The 12,756-nt window shown below is 33.0% G+C and overlaps 1 protein-coding gene across 2 annotated transcripts in view; it reads right to left on the bottom strand.

Annotated features, from left to right (window-relative positions):
- LOC126742921 (synaptic vesicle 2-related protein) overlaps positions 1 to 12,756 on the bottom strand; it is a 29,281-nt gene that overhangs the window by 4,290 nt on the left and 12,235 nt on the right. The window contains exon 10 of one of the 2 annotated variants that reach the window (XM_050449796.1): positions 11,074 to 11,274. In XM_050449796.1, the coding sequence (XP_050305753.1) occupies positions 11,119 to 11,274 (156 nt within the window). In that variant the 3' untranslated portion in view covers positions 11,074 to 11,118. Of the gene's footprint in view, positions 1 to 7,152; positions 11,275 to 12,756 lie in introns of those variants that run through there. The other variant, XM_050449795.1, reaches the window with a different exon arrangement.

The following is a 12,756-nucleotide window of genomic DNA, read 5'->3' as shown; positions in this document are numbered from 1 at the left end:
TGACACCGATATCTTAAACAGTCAAAAAACTAAAAATTAATTTCTTAATTTTTTTTAAAACTTTAACCCCCTGTATTTTGCTTCTGAGGCATTTCCGACCCATAGTGTCTTATATCAAAAGTTATATTTGAACGTCCCCTATCATCTCCAAAAAGCATGACCTTCTTATAAAAATCACCCTGTACATTAATAAAAGGCGCACACCATAGCGCAAACCTAAATTAATTTTTAACAATCTAAGGGCTCGTTCACACTTTACAGGATTTTGCCGAATCGACGGTTTATCGGATGTACGTTCAAACGCGTGTTCGGTTTCCATTCTCACCTCGCGGAATTTGTTCGAATCGTAAGTATATTGTTTTTGACTGGAAAATCAATTCACATTAGGTTGTGACGGCTGTATTTTTCTATATGCCACATGGGATCTCGTATCGGCTTGAACGTCGTATTCTAAATGCCACTTGCGACCGCAAAATCTCCATCTTAAACAGCGCGTTATCGCAAATCATCTTATACTCTTACCGCCAATCAACGCTTATATATAATTATTTGAAAAATATAGGCATGAAAAAGGTAATTTTTTATAAAAAAATTACATGGTACAAATCCTAAAATACAATTGTATACGAGGTTTCTTCAAAAATGCATATCCTCTTCAGACCCAAGAGTCTATTACATTATCCTTGTAGGTAGTATGTTATTAAAACAATTTTCAATTTTTTTTGTTTTACTTTTTTATATTTTTGGAAAAAAATACGTATCATATATGAACTAATTAATCGAGTTATTTCATAACTAATATAATATTTATAATGTTATGAAATAACTCAAAACAATTTCTGTCAACGCTACAACACAGAAAAATATTGCAGGAGGTGCATTTTGCAAATGTTAATTTTCCACAGCCAGGTTTTCGACATTTAGATCGTGATTTTTGCTGGTCCTTCATGAAAGTACGTAAATGCTTATTTCCTTTTTTTCTGTCTCTCTTGTCTGGTACGGACTCAACTTTTCTTTGCTTGCGAGAAGTTTGTAATTCATCTTCTTCTTCCTCAATATTATTTCCTTCATTTTTGCTTTCATTAGCAGAATGAATTAACGAGAGTTAAGTGATGCAACCAGGCCAATAACCCCGATGACCGGACAATCCTGCTTATTCATATAATATTATTTCATTATTATTGTATCGCAAAATAAGCATTTATAAGTAATATTAGTTCCTATAATTAGTTTTACTTTCACTTATCTTTTAATTTTCGAGTAGTTAAATAGATAGTCAACCCTTTTTTGTGCAGAATTATTTGAATAAATTTAATTTTTTTAAAAGTTACTATTCATATATAATTCCATCACTGGCGCAGTCGATAGGATACGAACCTACGCTCCCATCTTGATTTTAAACTCGCTTACCCAGCGAGAGTTTAAAATCAAGATAATCCATAATATCCTTCTTTGCATGGTTTAAAGACATAGCATTCTCTCGGTATTCTAACCAGCTAGCAGCAATTGAAAAATCAAAAAAGTGATAAAGGGTTCGAATCGTCCATTTGTCTGTTCGAGCACGCATAGGATACTTTCCAATCACTCTATCCAGTAGATCCACACCTCCCATTTTTAAATTGTATTCATTTACTTTTGCAGGCTGATTTATTGTTATGTATTTATTTTCGGTTATGGACCAACGTGAACATGTTTCTAGTGGCTCAACGCCAGTAGATGATGAAGCAAAGTGTACAGGTTTCGAATCAAACCACTTTACTAAATTGACGTTGGAATCCTGTCTTACCAACTGGTCATGGGAACCTCTACCTGATTTTTTTAAATCGTTATCTTTTAAAAATGTTGCGTTTTTTGGAAGCCTATTTAGCAACATGGTTCCTGTTAGGGTTAGTTTTCTGGACAATAATGCATCTATTAGTGGAATTGATGTAAAATATCTGTCAGTGTAAACTGAAACACCAGCTGGTAAAGTGTCAGTTAGTTTGAGTACCATTCTGCCACCTATATCAAGCTTCTCTGGTACAGGAGTGAGCGCTGACTTTAGTGATGAGCCCTTTCCTTCGTACAAGTAAAAATCCAAAGGAATTCCACAGTTGGTGTTGTCATTACGAAATTCTTAATGCCTACTGGTTCAGGTTTTCCACGCACAAATTGTCGCATTTATACTTTACCATGGAATGGTATCATCTGTTCGTGGATTGATGCCGCCTCAGTACGTTTATTTTGTCTACATCCTTTCAAAACTCTGTCAAGCATTGGCCTTATTTTCCAAAACCTATCTAAACTCCTTTGCTCCCTTGATATCTTGTCATCTTCTACAAGTTTCAGACGACAGCGCAAACCAAAGTATCGGTCTCTGGTAATATTATCAGATATCATGGGAACCCTCATTTCTCTGGACCAAAACATCCGAATTCTTGGAAGTCCGTAAATTCCCATTAATATCGACACTCAAAAAAACATTTTTATTTCATCAGAAGTAGTCTCGAAAGAACGATCTTTATCCTTTACTTCTCTCATGTTTGTGTAAAGTCGTAACTTCGTAAAAGTCGTCTGAAATGTATTTTTCTAAATATTTAATGGGGTACTCTAACTCTTTGTTTACATCAGCAGCATCATTCAAAAATGGAAAAGAATGTACCTCTAGCTTAGCAGTTCGGCCCCAACTTTTTTTTCTTGCTGGGAGAAAATGGGACAAAGGTAGGTCATCGTCTGATGATGAAGAGTCGGGTTGTTGATCTTCTTCATCTTCAGCAAAATGCGTTGTCAGGTCCTCTTCTTCATCTTCTGATGACAGCTCTCCGATATCCGACTGGTTCAAATCAATGTTGTCTGCTAAATCTTGAATCTTGTTCCTTTTGCGTTAAAGGTCCTAAAACAAAAATATTATCATCAAAAAATAAAAACTAAAAGTAGTTTTTATCAACTAAAAAATAATAATATAATATATATCTGAATCGGTAGAATCCCAAGGTATAACCAATGATACCTTAACTAAAACTATCCAAATCATCCGAAATTTTAACTTATTTCAAAATTTTTTATTAAATTGTAATTCTGCAAGCAACAAACTATGTTTTAAACAAAACAAAATAATTAATTTTTCTATACTTACGTTTATTTCTACTTAAAACCATGGTCCTGGTCCAAGCAACACAAGTCCAAACGTAAACAAACCGCATAAAATTATAACCTGAAAATGTCAAAATCGCGTGCGGAAAAAAATATAAACGGCATTGCCAGTGGGCATCGCCAATGATTCCTGGTTGCGAACGAAATATTAATGCGCGCTTTGTTTGAGAAAATAAAACCTCAACGTATCATCTATGATACCTGGTCTGAAGAAGATATATGTATTATTGCTCAAGTGCTAAGTTGTAAAGTTACATGTTTAGAATGTTTTGAATTAAAAATAACTTTTAAATATTCAAGATTGTTGATTTACATTAAAAATTAATTATTTTTTTTTTGACATTATTTATTTTTATTAACTATGCATTTATTACTGTTGTAGGTAGAAACTTGGGAAACACAAAATTTTAAATACATTTTTTTATAACAAATTTCGATTTGGTGAAAAATAAAAGGGTTTTAATTTTAAGGAAAAATAATATTTTTTTACAAACTACGTTAAATACATTGTTTTATTTATTCAAAAAAACACATTACTTACACTATACACTACTTCAAATGTAACAAAAATATCACTTTGCAGTCTTTCGGCCTCCTAAAGCTCGGTTTTGTTCAACACACGGAGCTAAGCTATGAGGAGCTATATTTTCGTTTTTCCTAAATTTCGCTGGTTTTTTACCAGACTAAAACCGCCTTCTGTCAGTGAACTTAGTTTTTCTTCTGGCTACACTAGTTGGCTATACAGAAATTTTTATGCCTCTTCTTCTTGTATGCGCCATTTGTCTTTTTAAAGAAGAATAAGGTTGAAATGCTGTGTACAGTCCACTTAATAGAGATGATGAACTATTTATATTTTTGTGTAGTTTGAAAGGCAGGCTTCCACTACACCTGAAAATTTTCAGGATTATCTTAAAGTTTTTTTATTACTTTGTTGTCTGGATCACTTGAAAAAATTTATAAATGATATTTTTCCAGTTGATCAGTAATTTTGTATTTGGGTTGTTAATGTTATGGTAATTATTTAAGCGCTTACTTCACCGCTTAGTTAAAAATCCGCACCACTTATCTCATTTGCTACATTATCTACACAAAAATTTGAATGATTATTACTTTCATTTGTATCTGACTAAATGGTTTGATCCAAAATATTTTCAAGAGGTAAAAGGTGAAGTAATTGTGAAAGTGACTTACTACTTGTTGCAATTTCATATAAAATTTGATTTTGCTGCTCTTACAAAATATTTCAAGCACGATTAATATTATTTTTTTTATGGCGGCAGCCTGTCGCCTGATGCTTGCATATTTGACCCTGAGGACAAGAACATATGCATATTTCCATATCAATATAATATATTTATTTTTTGTCTGATCTTAAAACAGAATATCGCAAGTAATCTGTCTTAGTAATGTTTTTGAGATAAATGTCTTTTTTAACAGGAGTATATCTATCGGTGTATATTTATTTTGTTTAGCACCAAGTCCAAAAGTCTTTGTTTGTAATATGCTTAATATTTTTAAATTTTTAATTATGTTAGTGAGAGTCAGTGTGTAGTTTTTGTTTTTAGATGAGGTCTGATGATGACCTAATGCGGCGAAACGCGTAACCTTTTAATAGACGCTTGATTTGTGAAACTTTGACTTTGAGTATACTTTCTTCTCCTTTGGTCATATATCTAAGTCTCTTTGAGAATAATGGATGATTATTTTCAATTTGTTTGTAATACATGTGAGATACTCACCACAATAAAATCGTCGAGCTGAGTCGGATTATAGACTTTGGTTGTTTCCAAGGGAATATCTTTAAATAGTCGAAATATAACTTCAATCATATTATTAGTGTTAGATCCCCTAGTTAAAAATGGCTTTCTAGGGTATAGGCACCACATGTGTTTACGTTTTACAATTTTTCTACGTAACTTTTGAATAATGGATACTGGTCACAATTTGCAAATAATATGGTATGGACTCCGATTCACTGCTCTGTAGAACATTTTTAAAACTGCGATACAATTTTTGTCTGTTCTCATGATCTACTTGATTGGTAGAAGTACATAGCCACTTTCATACGGCTTTCAACACATGAAACGCACACAACAGAAGTGTTGAAGTCGACCAAAAAATCTTGAGCACTTTTCGTTCATTCAAGTCGTCATCTGTAATAATTACCTGTGATATCACCTTTGTGGGCATAATATCAATTCAATTCTTTACGGCTACGTGATACACTTCCTATAGGAATTCACCCAATAGATGACTGACTGACAAAGGAATAAATTTTTTAATTTTCCACATCACAATTGCCTGTGGCATTAACGAACATGATTTCGGAAGCTTAAATTAGTAATTTGGCAGCTTTCTGCATTATAGAAGTGCATATTGACACAGCGTAATGATCATCGATTTGCTGTATTTTCAATAATTTGTCTGTATTGGGCAAGTTCTTTTCCAGGTTTTTCAATGTATCTTTACCCGATCTAGAACCAAAAGTTGCTTTAAAATGTTTTTGCCATACCTATGTTTGAAAAGTCCTTCTTGTTGAAAATATTTTCTGTCTGACATTAATTCTTGATATTTGTTACTGTACTCTTCCATTTTGGAAAAACAAATGCAAAAACTATGCTAAGCTGACACAATGTTAAAATATCCTTAAATTTCTTAAATGATATTATCACTGATTGGTCGTTTACTTAAAGCAGCTGCACTATATTTTCGTATAATTATGGTCGTTTTTAATATTTACAAAACATGGCCAATTTCTAGTCAGAGTATGGTCTGTCTTGTTAAAAGCCCTAGAATATCTTGAGGTCTGCTTATTGTTTAATCATTTGAGCAGGGCAATTATTTTTTCCTGCAACTGGATTTTATAAGACGCATTTGTCTTGTGTTGAAGTGGCATTGATAATATCTTTTACATTTTTTTTTGCTTCTGGTGTGTTTTGTATAGTGTTTTTAATAGCCCATGTTGTTTTAGATATCAATTGATATTTTGATATACCTTGCTGCAAGAAAAGAAAAATTACTGAAGTTTAGTTAAAATTCATTTCGGGAAAAAATGAATGAATCTATAAAAAATTACTTCTTTGTTAGACTTGTGGTTTGTAATGGCAAAGTTAAAATTAGTTCAAAATTTACCTTCGAAAATTGTCGGCTGTATTATATTTGCTGCTCATAATTAACAATAGTTTTAAAATACGTTTGCTTACTTTTTTATGAGTTAGGATTAGAATTAGCTGTAATAAAAAACTTAAAAACATTTTTAGAATAATTTTGTGCCGTGTAAAACGGCTCTAAGAGAAGCCATAAAATGAAATTATATATTATGGGCATTCTTTAAACAAGACTACATTCAAAATTACCAAATAACCTATTAAATCATATACCATAAAAATTGTTGTGAAATGAAATTTACAAAACAAGAAGACAAGTTTAAGCTGAATCATTACGCACTTACTTCAACTCTGCTCTTTGGTTTCTAAATTTATTCTGAAGGTTTTTTCTCAAATTCTTTTCTAACCGTAGCAATTAGGGAATTCAGCGAAACTATTCATTATTATATTTGTATTTATATGTGTCTCTTTTAAAATTAAAACATAACCTCTGCCACGTGGTTTTACCAGGTTTCGACTAAGTACTAACCGGAATGCTGTTAGTGTAATTCCATTTTGATGCAGATTTGCTATAACGTGTGCTATTTATCACGGACTTCTGGCATTACAAGTGGCGTTTAGTACATGCTCTCGGGCATAAACTGATTCGCGATCCCGTGTTAAAGAATATAGAAAAATGCAGCCGGCTCTCTGCTCTGTTACCTCACACTTCCTTAAGCTCTCATTGGCGACTATAAAGATGATAATTATTGGTTTTGAGAGCAGGGAGCTGATTGTGAAACAAAGGATTTAATATGTCAATAAGAAAATAAATAAACATGACGCTTAATGTGTGTATTGTTTGTTTGGCCATACTTTTTTGATAAATAGGAAGACAGTATTTGATCTGGTCAGGAAAAAATAAAAAACAATAGAAAAACATAAAGTGTCTTTTAATTGATATAAGTGAAAATATATCAAATCCCAGCACCAAATTATCACATTCAAGTTACGAATATCAGAAACGCATAAAGCATTAGTTAGTGTACAGTAGTTCCCACATATTACTAAGTATAGGTACAAGATTTTTTAATAAATATTGTAGTCAACATACAAGGAGTCCAAAAAGGGTAAGGTACACCCAATAATGTGATCTGAAGATCATATTATTTTATTCACTTTATTGAGTGTGCTACTGGCCTCTTAGGAGCCTAATATCAAGGTAAAAGTGTGGATGGCTTATCTTCTTGTGCTCAAAACCCAACCTACATTATTTAGACAATTTACTTTTGGTTTATAGTAGTATGTAGATTGATATGCTATCAATCGTAGATATAGATTGCTGATACCCTTTTTGGATACCGTCTGTATAGTTTACAGCATTGTCGAGTGTGTATCACACCCGAAAGAGGTATGTCCCAAAAGTATCTGACCTAGCTGCATATATGTGATGGCGATTGTTACCAGCAAAACGAGTTAAAGGTTAAGCGAGTTTAGTAGCGAGTAGTCCACGAGTCTAAAAGCAGGAGAATCGGTTCATGCGATAGTAATGACACACAATATTTTTCCAGTGTTACAGAATAAAAAAGATAAAGACTAATCGAACCAAAATAAAATGATCAATTTTTTTTTCAATCAAAGTCTTTTTAGCGAGCTTAATGAAACACAGATAGTTAAATGGATGAATAGTAAAGCAATTCGTACTCTCGTACTAACAATCACCAGTAGCTAGGAACCATGGTGTAACTCCCAGTTTTGTGGCTACCAACTACAGTTAAGATCAATAGGGTACAATGTAATCCCAATATATTTCGGTAAGATGACAGATCTGCGGTTTATAATTCTTTCAGTAAACTGCTCAAAAAAATAAAATAAAACGCGACACCTCCACAAGCGACTTCAAAACCGTAAAACGTCCCGAGATATTGCCGGTAAGCATCTATTTCTGCGTTTGGACTGCAGAAGCCGCAGCCCATTAGCACCCCATCCACATACATATATATCCAAATTATTTGCCATTCCTAAAGGAAAAACCGTATGTGTGGTCAAAAAGGTTATATAAAAGTATATAAAGTTTATTTATTGTGGCATTTGGAGTGGGATCTTCAATTTTTCCACATCTCCACGTGTTAGCTATTAATTCAGGTTATTAATTTACAAATTACCAAATATGACGAAAAAACTATGAAGAGAGGGGCAAGGGCTGTCGCAACTCGCGACGTAAGAGTATCAGTAATATTGAACCCGAAGCCCCACTTTTTATCGCCCAGTTTAGTTTACATGATAAGCAGCGCGAAGACGGGGTATTTACTTCTTGACTTCATGATGGACGACTCGATTTCGTTGACGGCGTTTGCGTAAATTTTGCGTGTTTATATGGAAATCGATTGTTTCTAGGGTGACAAATAACATTTAAAGACATTTTTTTAATTTTTCTAATGGTAGGGTCTGAAGCTCTACAGCTCTTATGTACCACTGAAACATGTACAGTAGTGGCCAAAATTATAGCAACAAATCTGAATTTTACTAATATTTAATAATAACTATTATATGTATGTTTTAATCGTAAAAGTACGCCACTGGTTTAGATGGCCTCTTAATATTTAAACAAAATTTCTCATTCAAATAAAAAAAAGCCTACCTGTTTTTTTTCTGACAATAAATATTTGTAATTGCAAATATTTCACCTGGTCATAATTATAGCAACATTTGAAATTTAGTGCTCTTTCAATCTGTTGAAGTGCAATATTGAAACAATTTATATTGTGATTTCTTGGTAGTTATTAACTTATTTAAATAACAGTATGAGTCGTGGTAAAACCGTGTCTGTTGAAGTGAGGCAACTTATAATTAATCAGTATAAGTCAGGCATCAAACAGTCATCCATTGCAAAAAATTTTGCTCTTCACAGATCAGTTGTATCACGTATAGTGAAAAGATACAATAACACAGGGCTGGTAGTACCCAAAAAAAGTTCGGGACGTCCCCGGAAAACTTCAAAAAAAAGTGACAAAATGATTGTTCGGATTTCCAGGCAAAACCCATTTTTGTCCTCTTCAAAAATTAAAGGGCTTTTGGATGGCAAGTGGGTGTTCCGATCTTAGTGAACGATCCATAAGGCGGCGTCTATTTGAAAATAAGTTGTTTGAACGCAGACCAGCAAAAAAGCCTCTTCTTTCCAAGAAGAACGTGAAGGCCCGACTTGAATTTGCTCGAGAACACCAGGGCTGGACTATTGATCAGTGGCGCAGAGTTATTTTTAGCGATGAATCAAAATTCAATTTATTTAAAAGTGATGGTGCTGCATACGTTCGACGTCCTGTAGGCAAAAGATTTAATCCTCGGTACACTTCTCCTACAGTTAAGCATGGTGGTGGTTCAGTTTTAGTGTGGGGCTGTTTTTCGGGGTATGGTATGGGACCTCTTCACAGAATAGAAGGGATTATGGATCGATTTATGTACAAGGATATATTAAAGAATGTTATGTTACCCTATTCTGAAGAAAATATGCCGCTGTTATATCAATTTCAACATGACAATGATCCAAAACATTCTTCAAGGCTAATAAAAGAGTTTCTCCATGATGAAAAAATAAATGTTATGAAGTGGCCCTCCCAATCTCCGGATTTAAATCCAATAGAAAATCTTTGGGAAATTGTGGATAACAGGTGTAGAACCAGGAATTTCAAAAATGCTGGAGAACTTTTCGAAGCTCTTCAGGATACTTGGTTGTCAATCGATCATGATGTTATAAACAAACTTATTTTATCCATGCCAAAAATATGCATTGCTGTTAAGCTAAATAAGGGCTAAAGGGTACTATACTAAATACTGAAGAAGATTATTGTATTGTAATCTTATTTTGACTTTGAAGAATAAATAAATTGATTTTTCTAAAACGTGTTGCTATAATTTTGTCCAACCTTACCGTACTTTTATAAAGTACCAAAAAAATAAACATAAATAAAAAGCTTTGTAAAAAATACATCATAATATATACCAGTTTTTTTTCTAATCTACCACATCATATAATTTGAAGGAAAAATGTACTTGTTGCTATAATTATGGCCACTACTGTATGTATGTATATAGAGCTTCATCAGCCTTCGTACAGTCCTGATGTAATTCCGATTTGAATATATATAAATGATTGAAGCCGCAGCATCTCGTGAGAGATATTACTAGTTTATAAGGTCTGATGATGCTTTATTTTAAGCGAAACATGTAACATAAAAAAGATATTTGGAGACCGAGACTTCTCTACTTACGTAGGTGTCTTTCAGATAATGGACGAGTTCTTTCAAAATGATTGAAACTAATGGGGCGAACGCTTTAAAGGCTACCTTGGAAAGCAAACAACCTTTATAAGTGGAATCGCGTTGTTCAATTAGGTGACTTAGGGGAGAAATATGGTGGTAGGTCAGATACTTTTGCGACACACCTGGTAATTTAAAAGATTTTTACTATGTTGTACATACTAATGTGGTGTACTAATGTACACCAATAACTTTTAGAAGTTATTTTTTACAGTATCTCTATCAAAAAATGTGAGATCTATTATAATGGTTTTTGATCTAACTTATCAGTAAAAATATAAAGTTGATGCAAAGAAAAATAAATATTAAAATAAATAATAAGTACAAATAGCCGTAAGTGTAAAGAGCTTTGGTTTTAAGTTGCATTAGTAACCCTATAACGTGCCTAATAACTATAAATTTAATGTATCAATTGTTCATATTAAGTGCAGCATTCGACACGTTAATAAAATAAATATAAATTTACTAAATAATTTGTATAAGTGACTTAATAAAAAGCATTAATAAATAAAAGCACATTTATCGGACGGAATTCTTACTTTTTTAGCTTAATTACTTGATCCTACTATTTAAATGTCTTTTAGTTACTTGTTCGTACTGGCTTGGTTATGTTCCACCGTATTATCTGGTAACTCCTTTCCTGTAGTCTCTATTGGCAGTATCAAACAGGCAATCGCTGCCAGCACCGCGGCTGATGCATACGTAGATGTAGCAAAGGATATAGATGTTTTCAATAAAACCTGCAAAATGCATACTTTATTATTGGTGTATTCCTATTCCTACTCGGTAAAACTTCAATTATCTTTACCTAAACACTGTAAAAATTCACGTATTCAATTTTCTTAGCATTAATTTATCATGGTTATTAATGATAAATCAATGCAACAAATAATTCAAAATAAATTTCTTAAGCTTATTATTGATCTTTAAGTAATGTTCCTATCTGTTAGATCCACTTACAGATAGGAACAAAAGTATTGAGTATGGATGGTATATGTCTTTAAACTTGTACAATTTTGTTATTCTGTACAGTTAGTGTATGGGGTACTTTTTTGAGGAGTTTTTAGAACCAAGTTTTTAACGTCCAAAAAAGAGTTATTCGAATAAGGGTTTTATACATAACTTGTTTCCAAAAACATAAAATTTTAACTATTCCAGCACTGCATTTTAAGTAGAGTTTGTCTAGCTAAGGAAAGGTACACCATCTGTTTCAAAGCTGCGCCAAGTTTTGTCCCCTAATAACGCGCGATTAGCGACAGTAGCGCGCCTTTAAGACATAAACACTAAAAGGCACAGAACACAAATATAAGAATTAATGCAACGGCACTGTTTATATGCAAATCGGGGCGATCGATACCGTTACTTTGGCAGTGGCGTAAACAAATTTACTGCGCAACCGAGCCGAACAACACGTGCTGTACCTTTCCTTAGCTAGACAAAGTCTATCCGATTATTAAAAAAACAATGAAAATTGTTAGAAATAATATGAAAACAGAATGAATTAGGGATAATAGTATCGGTTATATAAGTATATAAGCCGTTAATTGCTAATTAACGGCCACCGATATTTCACCGTCTTTTCCGGCAATACCCGGCCCATTCACTGAACAGGAATGAATACCTTTATTTTAGTTTAAGTATTTTATGCATAGGACATAATTTTTCTGTTAAAGAAATTACGTTAAAGATGATGGGCGTAACCAGAAATTTTCAAAAAAATTATTGAATTATACTGGAGATTTTAATAAATGAGATCTTTTCAAAAAGGCATTTTCCCCAATTGTTTGAATGTAAAACTAATAAAGAAATCTTTTGTTTACAGACTTCTTTATGGAAAACAACAACATATTAAGTAAAAGTCAGTTTCGCTTTATAAAGAATAAGTCCACATCTATTGCAGTTCAAAAAGTAATATCTGACAACACTCAATCAGTCGAACAAAACAAAATCACCTATGGACTCATCGTGTGATTTCAGAAAAGCGTTCGATAGTGTTCATCTTGAGGTACTACTTCGGAAAGCTCTTAAATACGGGATAAAGCGTGTCGCACATACATGGCTTACAACATACTTAATAAATGGCAGGCAGAGAGTAAAATTATGAGAATCTGTTTTTTCAGAATGGGAAGGGACACACTCAGGGATACCATGAAGGTCAGTCCTAGGACCAACTCTATTCCACCTATATATAAATGATTTACCTTTATCCATAACAGTTGCAG

Source organism: Anthonomus grandis, chromosome 12 (genome assembly GCF_022605725.1).
Source record: "Anthonomus grandis grandis chromosome 12, icAntGran1.3, whole genome shotgun sequence".
NCBI classification, from domain to species: domain Eukaryota; kingdom Metazoa; phylum Arthropoda; class Insecta; order Coleoptera; family Curculionidae; genus Anthonomus; species Anthonomus grandis.
The sequence above is the reverse complement of the archived record's forward strand: the minus strand, read 5'-3'. Positions and strand labels throughout refer to the sequence as shown.